This window comes from Lampris incognitus, chromosome 12, assembly GCF_029633865.1.
Source record: "Lampris incognitus isolate fLamInc1 chromosome 12, fLamInc1.hap2, whole genome shotgun sequence".
Lineage (NCBI taxonomy): Eukaryota > Metazoa > Chordata > Actinopteri > Lampriformes > Lampridae > Lampris > Lampris incognitus.
Genome location: NC_079222.1, coordinates 25,181,417 through 25,199,305, shown reverse-complemented (window position 1 = coordinate 25,199,305; position 17,889 = coordinate 25,181,417). Strand labels below are relative to the sequence as shown.

The 17,889-nt window shown below is 43.6% G+C and overlaps 1 protein-coding gene across 1 annotated transcript in view; it reads right to left on the bottom strand.

The window, feature by feature from the left end:
• Nucleotides 1-5,259: 5,259 nt before the first annotated feature.
• The window catches only part of ric1 (RIC1 homolog, RAB6A GEF complex partner 1), a 97,238-nt gene continuing 84,608 nt past the window's right edge, over nucleotides 5,260-17,889 (bottom strand). Inside the window, exons 22-27 of the mRNA XM_056290993.1 lie at nucleotides 13,079-13,215; nucleotides 9,500-9,780; nucleotides 9,039-9,251; nucleotides 8,603-8,780; nucleotides 8,256-8,444; nucleotides 5,260-6,906 (exon numbers count right to left, since the gene is read on the bottom strand). Of these exons, the coding sequence (XP_056146968.1) occupies nucleotides 6,591-6,906; nucleotides 8,256-8,444; nucleotides 8,603-8,780; nucleotides 9,039-9,251; nucleotides 9,500-9,780; nucleotides 13,079-13,215 (1,314 nt within the window). The 3' untranslated portion in view covers nucleotides 5,260-6,590. The remainder of the gene's footprint in view (nucleotides 6,907-8,255; nucleotides 8,445-8,602; nucleotides 8,781-9,038; nucleotides 9,252-9,499; nucleotides 9,781-13,078; nucleotides 13,216-17,889) is intronic.

Below are 17,889 nucleotides of genomic sequence, written 5' to 3'. Positions count from 1 at the left end.
GGGTTTTGTTTCGTCCCCTGACGAGTGGCGAAAGCCTCGTGCAACTTCACTGAAACAGGATTGGCTCTCTTACGCACGCACTGACGGTCCAGCCGGTGACGCTTATGATGAAACTTGAGTTGGGTGGTGAAGACCAGTCAGCTACATTCCAGGGTGGGGTGAAGGTAAAGACTAATTTATTTGGTGTGTCTCGTGTATTTATTTTGTTATTAATCGAGGACGAGGGCTTTTCAGCGAGGGAAGGTGTGCGGTTTAAAATAGCGAGCGAGTTCAGAGAAACTGCTGTAAACGAAAGGAAGCTGCTGTCGGACAGACTAACGTGATATTTAGGTTATAATGCTGTGAAATAACTGATATTGTTAGTACACACCGATTTGTAAACGAGTTTTTTTTAAATTTTTTTTTTAGTAATTTTAATGTGGTGCTAGAGAACATTACATATTGTAACGTGCATGGATAAGTAGACACGTTGGTCCTTGGCTAACGGGTCGTACCCTTTAGTCGACTGGTTAACGTTGTCGCTTGCGGAGCGGGAGACACGGGTTCGCGACCCGGCTCTGGCGACGGTCTCCCATCCCAGACTGCCCCCCTAATTCGTTACATACAATATAATAATAAAACAAAACAAAAAAAAAAGACTCGGATGGAAAATTCAGATCAGAGTCTGGCAAAAAAAAAAATTGACAATGTGGTAAATTTAAAACTTTTGTAGCTTTGACACAAACTAAAAGCATTATTTACCGATTCAAACCGACAGGTTGATCAGCACTGCGGTCTAGAAACAGTGCGAAGTGATACTCGGAAATTTTGTTTTCCATGGGTCTCACATTTATTTCTAATATTTTTTTTTCAAATAATGGCTTTCCTTCTCACTTGCATATCAAATTTAAAATAAAACAATAGGAATCTGATACGAGTACATTCTGGGTTGCATATGAAAATGTCTCATTACCTGTCATCTCGTGATGTCTCTGGGTTATTGTAATGATGTTGCCTGAGTTGTGTCTTCATCTAATACTGGTCCAACTTTTCACTCATGCCTTCTTTTTTTTTATAACCTTGATGTTAATTTGTCCTGGAGGGAGTGAATAAGTTTGTTTTTTTTATTTTATAAAACGGTATTTTTTTCTTCAATTTTCTTCTTTTTGACAATCAAAACTTCTTGACATTTGAAATGACCCTTTCCCCCCAGTAAAACTACTCAGTTCTGCATTTTACTGTGCATTTCTGTTAGTCGTGATGAAATGACAGATGTGGATTATTAATTTGTTGATCTGTTGCTTGAACAGGGTGTTCATCTATTGAATGGATGATTATTTTTCAAAATGCAAGAAGACTGATATAAATTAGCACTAATTGCAGCAATAAAATTGCATATTACATCTACACGGTTGGTTGTGGTATTGTCTATACAGCACACCCATCACACAACAAACACCGACAATACTGTGTACTTTTCATTGTACATTTCATAAAAAATTTGACGTAATGATGCATATTTGTGGCGTCCGTGTAGCCTAGCGGTCTATTCTGTTCCCTACCAACACGGGGATCGCCGGTTCGAATCCCCGTGTTGCCTCTGGCTTGGTCAGGTGTCCCTACAGACACAATTGGCCGTGTCTGCGGGTGGGAACCCGGATGTTGGTGTGTGTCCTGGTCACTGCACTAGCGCCTCCTGTGGTCGGTCGGTCGGGGCGCCTGTTCGGGGGGGGGGGGAATAGCGTGATCCTCCCACGTGCTATGCCCCCCTGGTGAAACTCCTCACTGTCAGGTGAAAAGAAGCCGCTGGCGACTCCACATGTATCGGGTGAGGCATGTGGTGGTCTGCAGCTCTCCCCGGATCGGCAGAGGGGGTGGAGCAGCGACCGGGACGGCTCAGAGGAGTGGGGTAATTGGCCACGTACAATTGAGGGGAAAAAAATAATACACATTTGCATTTTCCGGTTTCACGAAAAACAGCTCTTACTTAATTAGGCTTCCGAGACAACAGTACACATTAATCAAGTTCCCATTTGACTACAGTGACACTATAGCACACAACCCAGCACACAACCCAGTCATAGTTACAGGCCTCGTTCAAGACGAGAACGGCAGGGAGAACACATGGACAGTCCAGAGAATTGTTTTTAAAAATAATTTATTGGTCTTTACAAGGAGAAAAAGTAGAAAACCAAATGAGTAGAAAAGGCAATTGTACAAGATTAAGTATTTTCACACTGCATTAAAGATGTTCACCTTTTCTGACAGAGAAATAATGACTTTTCTGCATCACCAAAAAAGCGATATCTTAAAAACTGTACATTGGAAGGAAGGAGCACTGTCCAGCACTGAGACTTGAGACCTTTAGTGTATACGAGAGCAGAGTACCACCACTTCCCCACTTTTAGTGTATATGAGAGCAGAGTACCACCACTTCCCGACTCCCACCAGAGACTGAGACATGATTTATCTGCTCTTTGTCCACACAGGAGCAAGTAAGATTTGTAATATTCATTTCCGTAGGAAACTGTCTTGTACGACGTCAATCTTGGTTTTGAGCATCGATGGTTGGTTTTGGATACAGAGAGGTTGGAGGGCGAGGTTTCGTTTACCTGTGCATAACAACTCATTCACTCAACGCAACCTGCTGACACACAAGGCCTCGGGACAAAATTCTTTGGTTGGCCAAGTTACCGTCTTCAAGTCAAGTAAACCCAACAGCAGAGCAACCTAGTTTCACGGTAGGCTTGTTCTAAGTGGTGACGGGTGAGCTGAGGCCTACTGAACCTCGGGTGCAAAACCGTGTAATATCGTTGACAATAGCAAAGCTGTGCAGCAAGCCATTTCGCCCTTTTTGTAACCAGAGAAGGTTTTTCAAACAATACTAGCCCCCCAGAAAATGTTATATTTTAAGAAACAAAGTTTAAACTGAACCACTAAATACTACACCCAGCGCCTCTTGTATGCATCAACAGAGAGCAGTAATTAAGTTTAAAATATATTTTGGTCTATTATAAAAAGATATATCAAATAAATGGGAGCGCAGAAAGAAAGTGAGAAATCAAACAAGATAAAACAAGAAAATAAAGCTGAGAGTAACATTTCAATATATTGCACAATATAATACTGATGTATCTGTGATAGGCCTTTTAGTTACTTGTGGTAAAGAGCCAATATAGGAGTTGTTTTAAGTACAGGGGGGGAAACTTACTGATGATCACAAGAACAAAACAAGAACACGTCAAGATATCAAGTCAGTATTACCACTCTGCTATAACAGCAATAAATAATGACTATATGATAAAATCTCAATTCCATGTGAGCACAGCCACTAAAATAAAATAACTGACAAACTCAATACAATGTGGCATGTACAGTCATTTTCCACACAAACAAAACAAAACAAATAAACACAACTTGTGTCATGGAGACATCCTCAGTCATCAAAAGGACAAACTTTACAGTTCAGTGTTGTGATATGTATATGGTACTGTATAGTACTGTATAGGATTGTATAGTACTGTATAGTACTGTATAGGACTGTAGCCTTTGTATGGTACTGTAGAACTGAGAAGGTTTGAGGTCTACCAGAACAACTAGCGACACCTTAAAAGTGACATTATGCTAGAAGTATTCCAAACTAGGGATGCACGATGATACCGGCATATCGTCGGTATCGGCTGATAAAGGCTTGAAAATAAAATATCGGCAGTGCCAAAACGCCGACGACGCTTTAATTATGCGTACGCGACGTGAAGCGTTGACCAGGCACGGACACAGTGCATCACATAGGCGGGGCGCATAGGCGTCGATTTGTGTTTTTGCCCGTGGGTGCCCCAGTTAAGTGAATACCACCAAGGTGATGACTGTCACAAAATCACTTTTAGGTGATTCGGGTGGCATAGTGGTCTATTCCGTTGCCTACTAACACGGGGATTGGCGGATCGAAACCCCGTGTTACCTCCGGCTTGCTCAGGCATCTCTACAGACACAATTGGCTGCGTCTGCGGGTGGGAAGCCGGATGTGGGTATGTGTCCTGGTCGCTGCACTAGCGCCTCCTCGGGTCGGTCGGGGCGCCTGTTCGGGGTGGGAGGGGGAACTGGGGGGAACAGCGTGATCCTCCCACGCGCTACGTCCCCCTGGTGAAACTCTTCACTGTCAGGTGAAAAGAAGCGTCTGGCGACTCCACATGTATCGGAAGAGGCATGTGGTAGTCTGCAGCCCCCCCCTCTACCCCATGATCGGCATGGGGGGTGGAGCAGCTACCAGGATGGCTCGGAAGAGGGGGGTAATTGACCGGATACAATTGGGGAGAAAGGGGGGGAATGAAAAAAAAAACAAAACAAACCAAAATCACTTTTATTGTGCCTGCTATAGTAATTACAGTGATGTAGGCTTACTAGGCTGCTGTTGTGTGTCTGACGTAGACACAAACCACAACGAAATGCAACACTGCTCTGCTACACATTACACCGGGCTACACCATACAAGCACACAATCTTGTTTATCTATTCATTCATTTTTCGATCGGCCTTCCCCATGGGTGCTCAACCATGGTGGGTGCTCAAGCACCGGAGCACCTACGGGATCGGCGCCTATGGCGGAGCAGAGCGGCTTGTTTTACCTGCTCCACCCAGCTGCATGTGTGTTGTGTGGGGTTGCGCGCCAGCCGTGTTTTCTGAGGAGATTTAAAGTGGATAGGCAACTATAGAAAATAGGCAAGTTAAGTGGCAAACGCTGAAGTAATTAACTAGATCGTTTTAGCTACAGCATCCTGAATACAAACTGTTTACTTTAATGTGCAATGAAAAAACCTCCCACAAGGTTGCACTGCTGAGTCGCACTGCCTCTGGTACAACGAGGTATTTGTTTTGATCATTTTTTAAACAGATTTTACACAGCTCTGTGTAGTTTTACCTGTTGGAGGGCCGCGTAGCGCAGGGCTCGCGTGGCCAGTGCAGCAGCCTCAGTTCAGTCCACTACAGGACAGACTTGATGGTTTTGCAATTAGGTGGAAAAAAATATGAACATATATCGGTATCGGCAATCAATATGAGTTGGGAAATATCGGCATTTCGGATATCGGCAAAAATCCAATATCGTGCATCCCTATTCCAAACTGATAGGCCATGATAACTGACAAACCCTGCCATGATGGTCTCACCCTCCTCCACCTGCTTTAAATAAGACATTGAAATACTGCGTTTTTCCACTTTGTAAGTGTGCATCAGTTACTATTCTTTATGTTGCAACAGAAAAATTAAATAGTAGGAGGACTTTATCAAAATATATCAATGGTTCGTTTTGCTGGAAATACAGAACACCCTTTTGACTCTGTGTTGTCATGATTTGGTCATCTCGGGGATGTTTTTCAAAACACTTTATTGCACTAAGACAATATTGCCACGATTGGCCAAGAAGGTGTCCTTTACCGTCATGGTTCACACATATTTACACAACACTTTTAAGATGGCCAAATACTGATCTCTACCCTGTTTTGACAAGGTCACAGAGGAAAGAGCAAGCAGACAGCTGATCCTAGCACATACTCCCCTTATACACACACATCCAGAACAGTTTTGTTTGGGGCCTTGAAATATCTCAGCTGCATGCAACAAACACGAACGAGTACCTCCCAATGCTCAAAAACCTATTTCTCTAAACCTTGGTCAGGATTTTTCAACAGTTACACGAGTCTTACAATCGTACGCTCTTCAGGGGAGCTCGCCACGACCAAGGTCAAACTGGTATAAAAATAACAACGCAATCTGGTAGATCATTTCATTATTGACAAAGTTATCACAAAATATTTTCAAAATCTTATGAGGTATGAAAGTACATATGAAACACCTCTAGTATACACAAGCCAACACGCAGGCTCAGACACACTTCAGTGCATCCTTTAAATAGTTAAGGACCAGAGTTGCACCCTACTAAATACTGAGCTGTTCAGCCTGACACCACAGCCCTGTGTATAAAGGTCTTATTGTTGATGTTAAGCTCTTGCATTGTTTGCATCCACTCGATTTTACAACACAGCACTGTCTCTAAACAATGGAAAAACTATCTCAAGGTGTGCAGTTACACTTGACCGAGTGCCAAGTGAACGCAAGACGCACAAAGCATCCATCTGGGAATAGAAAGACTGCTGCTCTCTTGTGCTAGCTGACACAGCCAGAGCAGTCTGCCACATCCCGGATGCACATGCCAACAGGTAGGCATCTTTTCTAACAGCATATTATGGAAATATGACCACTAACAGAGAGGAACTATCACACTGGCCTGATCCCCTAGTTGTGCTCTAAATTCATCGTCCCAGTTCGGCTGGCTGTCCATTTGTTAGGGTGGCTGTTGGTGGTTAAGTGACCACAGTGGCTCTAGTCTATACAGGCCTCTGCAGAGGTAATCTGAAGAGTGGATAATACTGATTATACTAAGAAGGTTCATTCTGAACACACGTCAACATGCATGTACACACACACACACACGCACACACACACGCGAAAGATCATTTCCAGTCAGCCCCTGCTCATGCTGCTCTTCTCTCTTCCTGCTTTCCCTCAAGCAGATTCAGAGTTCAAATGTCGGAGGTTTTGAGGGGCCCTAGTGCTCAGGATAAGGTGCAGTCATATGCTCCCTCCTCCTCTCCCTGCTCTACTGTTTCCTCAGGGGGACAGTCCTCAGAGGGTGGTCTAGGGAAGCCTCCAGCGGGCTCAATAGAGGGCAGGGCCAGGCCAAGAGGGGCTGTTACACCTCTACTGTCCTCAGCCCTCGGTGAAGCAGGACCCCCTAGCCCTTCAGGGCCACCAAGCTTGGAGCTCTGGCTGGTGGGCTGGAAAGCCTCGGGCTTCACCTGCTCGGCAGCTGTCTCCATCAGCTGCTGCAGTTGCGGTCTGATCAGGTTGAGGAAAGGCTTATAACCCAGGCTGAAGGGAAATGTGACAGCAAAAGATGGTTAGCATAACAGTAATGGCTATCAGCTCTTAACAACGTCAACTGTCAACTACATTAATTATTCAAATCATTATAAAGGTATTTGGATATTGAAGTGGCATGTTAGGCTATGTGTTGTTAGACTATATCACGTCAGTTTGTGATGTCTACAACTTGGATCTGATGAGAAGTTTATGTTTATTCAATATGTTTACAGCCTGACACACTCAGCTGGACTGCAGTTGGGCCATCGCCACTGATGCAGGAAAATGTTGTCTTTAGACAGTACAGAAAACAATGTCTCTGATGCAACCCATCAGTAGACCTCGTATATAAGCTTGCCCAAATAAAGTACATTTCTGTGCAAAATAAAAATTGTGTGAGTACATTCCATGTCACTGATTATTTTCTGCAAAGTAAGTCTATTAGCTGTGTGAGTGGCGTCTATGTAAAGTCAGCTCTGCATCATCTGCAGCTCCAGCCATCAATGTGATCGCACTTTGCTGCTTTAGGGATATATTTTGGTTACCTGAATGTTCATTTGCACACAATTCTTAACCGGTTAGTACTAACCCCTAGCCTTTTACTAATCATGCAATCTGCGCTTTCTCAATCACAGGCTTTGTCAGTATTCTTCCACATTTTAAATTAAAAGGAAAGATTGGGGCCGCACATTTTCTAATCGAACACAGACTGCTCAACGAAGCAGTTGATTCAATAGCAAATTGTAAAACTCATCTTCCATCCATCCATTATCCAAACCGCTTAACCTGCTCTCAGGGTCGCGGGGATGCTGGAGCTTATCCCAGCAGTCATTGGGCGGCAGGCGGGGAGACACCCTGGACAGGCCGCCAGGCCATCAAAGGGCCGGCACATACACACCTAGGGACAATTTAGTATGGCCGGTTCACCTGACCTACATGTCTTTGGACTGTGGGAGGAAACCGGAGCACCCGGAGGAAACCCACACAGACATGGGGAGAACATGCAAACTCTACACAGAGGACAACCCGAGAAAACCCCCAAGGTTGGACTACCCCAGGGCTCGAACCCAGGACCTTCTTGCTGTGAGGCGCCACTGTGCTGCCCATAAAAGAAACCTCAAATAAAACTCACCTTATCAGCTTAAAAATTCGACATGCCAGTTATTTACATAAATAAACTAGAGACATTTTCACATCATATATTCACATTAAAATAATATTAACAGACTACAGCATTAGCAATAATTTCTAGCACTTGTATGATCTCTGGTCATAACAACAAGGGTGATGAGTAGAGTTGAAAGAGAAAAACAGGTGAGACATGAACAAGGCTTGCACAGTGTGTATGCTTCACCCACCAATCAGTGGAGGCCCATGTGTCAACCGCCAATAAGCCACTGCGGACACTCTGCACAGTTTCTGTGGGAACCTCAGGGCTGTCCAGGAAGCCAATCACCTGCTTTATGACACTGGCCTCCCGGAGAATTAGACCAATCACCACGCACCACTCTAGACAGCCTGCCTCCATGAAGATGTGGAGCAGGTACCTATAAAACAAGGGAATGCACAACAGCGTATATTTATCATACATTTATGTGTAACTATTTTATTATTTCTTCCATCCATTCCAATACTGTTGACAAATTTGACCAAGGAATCTGGACCACATGATCATGCCAGACTTGAGTTTTTGGTGGCACCTCACCTGAGCTGCACTTGTGACTTGTGTGGGCCCTTGTTGGCCAGCTCCATGGAGATGTGCTCCAGCTCAGCCTGGCTCAGGCTCAAAGTAGAGGAGTTCTCATCCACCATTGTCCAGTCACCATCCACCACTGAGCTGGTCTCTGTCAGGTCTGTGGCCGAGCCAATACTGTACTCCTCGACTGAGGGAGTACGAGACAGTTGAAAGGCATTGTCAAAAAGAGAGCATAGGAACAGGAGCAACAAGATGTGATAATGTGTTATGAGGAGGTTAAAGAGAGAAAAGCTTACTAAGGGTGAGTTTATTGTCTTAAGAAATTAGTTTGCTTAAATCAGTACAGAAAATAGACTAAAGGGTTATTCAGATGTGTTAAAGAAACTTTGTGAAAATAAACTCTGAAGACGAATGGATTTAGAAAGAAATATTCAGGTCCCACTACCTTTGTTAGTGAGAGGAGAGAGGAATGCATCATGAGTCTGTGGTGTATGGTGGTGGGAGGGAGCGGAAGAAGCGGTGTCCATGTCTTTAGACCTTGGTCCCAGGCTATCCAGCCAAGCATGGGAGCTGGGAGCTGTCTGAGGTGGCGCTATGTCCATGTCGCTGTTCAGCAGGCTATCAGCTGACTGTGACTTTAAAAGCCGTGTGCTGAGCACTTGAGAAGGACAATAGGAGAAAACACGTTTGCATGGATGCTGAATGATGTAAAATCCAAACACAACTTAGCTTTTGCTATAGCTCTTTGTTTACTCATCAGTTTAATTCAAATGCCATGTTTTCAGGAATTTATGAATATGCAACATAATCAATAAAAAGTAACAGGAGCTATGAAATCAGATTTCTAAACTACAAAATTTATCTGTGTGCCAGAATATCCTACATTCTCTGCATCCCATCTCCTACCTGTGCGATACCTTCCATTCCTCAGTGGTGAGCTAAGGCTTCCGACAGGGATGACAGGGAAAGGCCAGAAGAAGTCCTTGTGAAGCCTTTTCAATGCCATGACAAAATCCTCTACACGGGCCACACGGTTTCGTTCACGGCACAGCCAACTGATCAACTCAAAGCCAAGTTGTGCAGAAAAGCAGCCTAGGTCACGAAGACGCACCTGCTCCAAAAGATGGCGGGCGTGGCGCCATAGCATCATGTCAATGTACATGTTCTCTGCACAATCCACGTCCCGACTGGAAGGGAGGGATGGAGGAAGACAGGAGTGAAAATAAGTTATTATTTGGAGGAAAAGTGCAATTTTAATTTAGCCATAAAGGTTCACCACACTTGCTGGCATGTGACATGAGGAAGGAGGGGGTCGGGGAGTAAGGTATACTGATGGATGACATACCCATAAACAGGGAGGCACTGATACTAATACTGGTATCAGACATCGGGCTGATACCAGGTTAAAATGGAATATTAGTTTCAAACATTTTACCCAAGACTGAAAACCAACACCAAAAGCCACAAGTAACATGCCAAAATTCCACTATTGCAACCTTCTGAACATTAAAACTTAGTGGGTTTTTGTACACCATGGAGTAGTGCCACTATGTCACCAAATTCTGTCTTTTTACTAATTTCAAACATCTAGAAAAAAACACACCACATTTTAATGTTGAATAGCTGAGCCACTGATTCATCAACAGAAATGGACAGAGCGTTCAAAGTAACTCAGCTTTACAATGGAAGTCACTGTAAGTCTTTCTCTAAAAAGGTCATGATTTTTTTAAGCAAAATATTCACATATAATTGTCGTTGTTGCACGTGACACAGTTTTGACCACATTGTTTGAGCAAAAACTCTGAGAATACTATGGTATGTAGCGCTTGCTCCATAGATACTGCACACCAGATTTCGTGCAAATCTATCCAGTCGTTCTGGAGCAGTTGTTGTTTAGGTGTTTTTCACAAAAGTCACACTAGTGGAAAATTTAAGTCGGCGACATGTATGGGTTCTGGAGGCAAATTTGTTCCTTGTGAGGAGAGGGACCTATGTACCAAAAATCATGACTCTAGAGGGGCAGGAGCTCTCAAGATTTACACCTTAAATCACTCATCATAGCGCCAGCATGTGGACAAAGTCTTAGCAAACTACAGTAGACCTATTCAGAGCCGAGATGTAAAATACCTAGATGTTAGAAAGTTGGAATGGTATGTCTAGCTTAAAAGCTGTTGGAGGAGTAGCGTGGCAACATTGTACACAAAGAACAAACAAAAAGAGAATGATAAGTATCTAAGAGAACTCTACTGTGTTGCTCCCACATGTTGATTCTATCCCAAGTACACTGCTCAAAAAAATAAAGGGAACACATAAGCAATGCAATGTAGCTCCAAGTCAATCACACTTTTGAGATATCAACCTGTCCAGTTAGGAAGCAACACTGATTTGTGAATCAATTTCACCTTTTGGTAAATTGTCTAATTTCCACCAGGTGGAAATTAGACAATTTGCAAGACAACCCCTATAACAGGAATGGATTTGCAGGTGGTGGCCACAGACCATTTGCCTGTCCTCATCTTTTCTGGCCAATCTTTGGTTAGTTTTTCATTTTGCTAGTGCCCGCACCACTAGAGGTGGCATGAGGCGGTATCTGCAACCTACAGAAGTTGCTCAGGTAGTGCAGCTCATCCAGGATGGCACATCAATGCGTGCTGTGGCAAGAAGACTTGATGTGTCTCCCAGCACAGTGTCCAGAGCATGGAGGAGGTACCAGGAGACAGGCCAGTACACCAGGAGACGTGGAGGGGGCCCTCAAGATCTCCATGAAGATTGGAGCCAGCTGGTCAGCACAGACTTTAAGACAGGATGAGGAGACACCATTTGGACCCGGTGTTTCCTTGTCTTCTGTGTCTGGAAAAGCTGGTTCACAACCTCTACACGTGTCTTGAGTGCAGCCTGAGTATCAGGGGGACAAAGCAGGGGGGTTGCCAGGGGTGTGATGGGGGCTATTGTCGTTGGGCTTGAGTTGGGTGAGGGGTGTGAATTTATCTCTCTAAAACCTACAATAGAAGACATTCAGGTCATCAACCAGGCCTTTGTTTGCCTCAGCATGGGGGGATGGTCTTCTGCAGTTTGTGATGTCTTGTAGGCCCCTCCACACTGACACAGGGTTGTTGGCTGAAAACCTGTTTTTCAGCTTTTCTTTCTAGCTTCTTTTAGCTACTCTGGTCTCCGTTGTCAATGAATTTCTGGCCTGCTTGTACAGAGCTCTATCCCCAATGCTGTAGGTATCCAGCTTGGCCTGCCGAAGTTGTCTTAGTTTGGCTGTGAACTATGGCTTGTTATTGTTGTATGTGCAGAAGGACTTGGTAGGCATACACGTCTTCACAAAAGCTGATGTAAGATGTCACAGTGTTAGTTCATCCAGGTTGCCAGTTGCAGCTTCAAATATATGCCAATCGGTGCAGTCAAAACAATCTTGCAGTTTCTGCTTTGCTTCGCTGGTCCATTTCTTCACTGTTTGAACCATAGGCTTTGCAGATTTTAGTTTCTGCCTGTAGGTTGGAATGAGATGAACCAAGTAGTGATCAGAGTGCCCCAAAGCTGCCCAGGGGGCCGAGCAAAATGCATCTTTAAGAATTGTGTAGTAGTGGTGCAGTATGTTATTTTCCCTGTTGAGACAATTAGTATGCTGTCTCTGTTTTGGTAGTTTGTGGTTTAATTTCTACTTTGTTGAATTCTCCAAGGATTATTAAAAGTGAGTCCATATGTTTTTGTTCCAAGCCAGTAATCTGGTCGGCCAGGGTTTGTACTGCGCCATTCATGCTGGCCTGGGGTAGGATGTAAACACTGACCAGGATGAAGGATGAAAACTCCTGTGGTGAATAAAAAAAATGGCTTGCAATTTATGAATAATGATTCCAAGTTCGAATTTATGAATAATGACTCCAAGTTCAGGCTGCAGTATTTACTTAACACTGTGAAATCTGTACACCAACCTTTGTTTATGTAGAAGCAAATTCCTCTGTGCTTTGCTTTTCCCGACAGTGCCGTAATGCGATCTGCTCAGTGTACGCGGAAACCCTGCAGATGTAATCTGCTGTCAGGGGTGGATTCGCTGAGCCAGGTTTCAGTGAAACAAAGGGCAGCAGAACGTGCAAAGTCCTTGTTTATCCCATTGAGGAGAAGCAGCTCATTTGGGTATTTTGTTGGGCATGGAGCGGAGATTAACCAGGTGAATCACTAGGAGTGCAGATCAAAATCCCTGCTGTTGGGGCCTCGCCAGTGCACCGGCCCGCTTTCCCCGTCTGTGTTGCCTTCATTTCTCACAACTAAGATCTCCACAAAATTTTTCAGGTTTATGAAAAAGTATCTGGAGTTAACTGCCCAAAGTTAAGCAAGTCTTCTCTAGTGAAAGTAATTGGGTTTGACTAACCGGACTAACTCGATACCATAATGCTACCAACTGTGTGTGTGTGTGTGTGTGTGTGTGTGTGTGTGTGTGTGTGTGTGTGTGTGTGTGTGTGTGTGTGTGTGCATACGTACCCTTTGGCAGAAGGTCCACTGGGCATGCTGAAGGTTTTCTGCAAGTTAAACTTGCCAGTGGCAATAGAGTCAGCTGACTGGGACAGGCTGATGCTGCGGTTTCTAAAGAATTCAAAGCCCCCTGTTGAACTGGGTTCCTGGGAACGGAGATAAATTAAACATCTCATTTTTATCCAGCTGTCTGGTTTGTGCTGTTTGTAAGTGGAAACCACTTTGAACTTGCACACTTGCTGTTACATGTACATGGCACAACGATTAAAACTGTCAAAATCAGCAAAAACTTGTTTCTGTAAGTCATCTGTATCTTTCTGTAAACTTACACACATAGCTTCTCTGTTGAACTACAATAAAAACCCAGAGCACTGGATATGTTCTCTGCACTATTGTTACCTATTGTTACCTTTTTAAATCAATATTTTGTTTGTGTATATTCTAAGTGGATGTATATATTCAATAACCTTAAAGCATTCATAAAACAAATTTACAACATTATATTATAGCATGCTGCATAATGTTGCAAGGTACTACACATACTAAAGCCTCATAACACAGCAGCTATGTGCTGTGGACACGATATAGGCAAGGCGAGGCAAATGTATTTGTGTAGCACATTTCAGCAACAAGGCAATTCAAACTGCATAAAAGGCATTAAGACAAGATGTAAAAGAAACACAAGGCAATCCAAAGGAGTTGAATCAAGTGCAACTGGACTTGGTGTATATATATATACACCAAGTCCAGTTGCACTTGATTCAACTCCTTTGGATAACCATGACCTGGATGAATGAGAACATTCACAGACACAAGGCAATAAAAAGACATTTAAAAACAATTAAAAATGTAGCGTAAAAGTTACAGTGCAGTGTACGATGATAATCAAAAGCTTAAGATGTATAGAAATTCAGAGGCTACTGCCACAGGAGGGTTAGTTAGCCTGTCAACAGCAGCAAACAAGACATGTACATTATTAATGTACATGTACTGTAACCAGACTGTTTGTAATGATCCCTGGCATGTAACTTTTCCTTGGTCTCGGGCGGAACAATTTGGGAAAATAATCTAATTGCAATTTTTTAGATCAGTATTACGATAGCGATTTAGTATGCAATTATTTTTTAAATTTCAACATCTTCTGTGCTATCCACTAAATATAAACAATGAATCAGTATGACAAACACAACAGTCAACATCTAAACTGCTCTTTCCTGTAGACCAGGCCTACGTGTTATGATGACATGAGATGAACTGATCCATGAATTGATATAACATATCTTTATTTAACTATTTAATCGTAAAAAGAAAAACCGTCAATCACAGTAGAATATTGACTGATTGATTTAACTTCAAGCCTTTTAAACATGTAATATAATTATCATGACTTTGCTTATTAATAAAATCTGAAAAAGGAACGACAAATCGCTGCAGAACAACAGGCCCGGTGTGAACATTAATATGAAAATAAATACGAATCTTACTGATCTCCAGTCAGTAACAGTAACAAATCACACAAACTAAAGTGTATAAACATAAAAAGGACAACTCTGTGGCTCTAGATTCTAAAATATTCAGATGACTCAAAGCTGTTGTAATAAACATGTAATAGGTAAACATTTGGATTGCACTTTTTAGTAAAATATACAGTTTGCACTTTTTTTTGTTGTTGCATTTTTTAATAAATATACACTACCGTTCAAAAGTTTGGGATCACCCAAACAATTTTGTGTTTTCCATGAAAAGTCACACTTATTCACCACCATATGTTGTGAAATGAATAGAAAATAGAGTCAAGACATTGACAAGGTTAGAAATAATGATTTGTATTTGAAATAAGATTTTTTTTACATCAAACTTTGCTTTCGTCAAAGAATCCTCCATTTGCAGCAATTACAGCATTGCAGACCTTTGGCATTCTAGCTGTTAATTTGTTGAGGTAATCTGGAGAAATTGCACCCCACGCTTCCAGAAGCAGCTCCCACAAGTTGGATTGGTTGGATGGGCACTTCTTGCGTACCATACGGTCAAGCTGCTCCCACAACAGCTCAATGGGGTTCAGATCTGGTGACTGCGCTTGCCACTCCATTACCGATAGAATACCAGCTGCCTGCTTCTGCTCTAAATAGTTCTTGCACAATTTGGAGGTGTGTTTAGGGTCATTGTCCTGTTGTAGGATGAAATTGGCTCCAATCAAGCGCTGTCCACTGGGTATGGCATGGCGTTGCAAAATGGAGTGATAGCCTTCCTTATTCAGAATCCCTTTTACCCTGTACAAATCTCCCACCTTACCAGCACCAAAGCAACCCCAGACCATCACATTACCTCCACCATGCTTAACAGATGGCGTCAGGCATTCTTCCAGCATCTTTTCATTTGTTCTGCGTCTCACAAACGTTCTTCTTTGTGATCCAAACACCTCAAACTTGGATTCATCCGTCCACAACACTTTTTTCCAGTCTTCCTCTGTCCAATGTCTGTGTTCTTTTGCCCATCTTAATCTTTTTCTTTTATTGGTCAGTCTCAGATATGGCTTTTTCTTTGCCACTCTGCCCTGAAGCCCAGAATCCCGCAGCCGCCTCTTCACTGTAGATGTTGACACTGGTGTTTTGCGGGTACTATTTAATGAAGATGCCAGTTGGGGACCTGTGAGGCGTCTGTTTCTCAAACTAGAGACTCTAATGTACTTATCTTCTTGCTCAGTTGTGCAACGCGGCCTCCCACTTCTTTTTCTACTCTGGTTAGAGCCTGTTTGTGCTGTCCTCTGAAGGGAGTAGTACACACCGGTGTAGGAAATCTTCAATTTCTTAGCAATTTCTCGCATGGAATAGCCTTCATTTCTAAGAACAAGAATAGACTGTCGAGTTTCAGATGAAAGTTCTCTTTTTCTGGCCATTTTGAGCGTTTAATTGACCCCACAAATGTGATGCTCCAGAAACTCAATCTGCTCAAAGGAAGGTCAGTTTTGTAGCTTCTGTAACGAGCTAAACTGTTTTCAGATGTGTGAACATGATTGCACAAGGGTTTTCTAATCATCAATTAGCCTTCTGAGCCAATGAGCAAACACATTGTACCATTAGAACACTGGAGTGATAGTTGCTTGAAATGGGCCTCTATACACCTATGTAGATATTGCACCAAAAACCAGACATTTGCAGCTAGAATAGTCATTTACCACATTAGCAATGTATAGAGTGTATTTCTTTAAAGTTAAGACTAGTTTAAAGTTATCTTCATTGAAAAGTACAGTGCTTTTCCTTCAAAAATATGGACATTTCAATGTGATCCCAAACTTTTGAACGGTAGTGTAGATAAAAAGAAAAAGAAACACTGTGTGAACATTAATATAAATATTAGTCTTAACTGATATCCAGTCAGTAACAGTAACAAACCCATCCATCCATTATCCAAACCACTTATCCTGCTCTCAGGGTCGCGGGGATGCTGGAGCCTATCCCAGCAGTCACTGGGCGGCAGGCGGGGAGACACCTCGGACAGGCTGCCAGGCCATCACAGGGCCGACAGACACACACACACACACACACACACACACACACACACACACACACACACACACACACACACATTCACACCTAGGGACAATTTAGTACGGCCGAGTCACCTGACCTGCATGTCTTGGGACTGTGGGAAGAAACCGGAGCACTCAGAAGAAACCCACGCAGACACGGGGAGAACATGCAAACTTCACACAGAGGACGACCTGGGATGACCCCCAAAGTTGGACAATCCCAGGGCTCAAACCCAGGACCTTCTCGCTTTGAGGTGGCCATGCTAGTAACAAACCGCCCAGTAACAAACCACACAGACTAAAAATGCACAAGGAGTATGGCTCTGCCAGGCACTATGTCATCCTACTGTATGGTTCTCAGTAGCTCACAGGTTTTTTTGCCAGGAAAGCCAGGATGTCAACTTTGTCTGGTTTTAAGGATGAACCAGCACAAGTTCTATAATCCCTCCAGTGCTAAACAGACATTCTGAGGGGGAACTTGTGGCTGGTACACAAAGATAATTGTGGGCCAACTGCTGACCCGTGGCAATTTTCCCGCTGATCTTCAACAGATCACTGGAGTTGTGTGAAGTCCCCTCCTGCTTCAAGAGCTCCACCATCATCCTGGTCCCCAAGAAACCCCATATCACAGGATTAAATGACTACATTGCCCTAATGTTTGTGGTCATGAAATCCTTTGAGAGACTGGTGTTGGCCCACCTGAAGGAAATCGCAGGCCCCCTGTTCGACCCCCTGCAGTTCGCCTGAGCAAAAAGGTCAGCGGATGATGCAGTCAACATGGGATTGCACTATGTGTACCAACACCTCGACTCCCCAGGGACATACGCAAGGGTCCTGTTTGTGGACTTCAGTGCAGCTTCAACACTATCGTCCCAGATATATTCCACTCCAAACTCACCCAGCTCATTTTACCAGCCCCCATCTGTCAGTGGATTAAAAACTTTCTGACAGACAGGAGGCAGCTGGCGAGGCTGGGGAAAATCACATCCAGCACCCGGACAATCAGCACTGCCCCCCCCCCCCAGGAATGTGTGCTCTCCCCTCTACTCTTCTCCCTCTACACAAATGATTGCACCTCAGGTGACCCGTCTATTAAACTCCTGAAGTTTGCGGATGACACGACCATCATTGGCCTTATCCGGGATGGTGATGAGTCTGCATAGAGACAGGAGGTTGAACAGCTGGCCCTCTGGTGCGGCCATAACAACCTGGAGCTGAACACGCTCAAAACAGTGGAGATGACAGTGGACTTCAGGGGGAGCCCCCCAACACTGCCCCACTTCACCATACT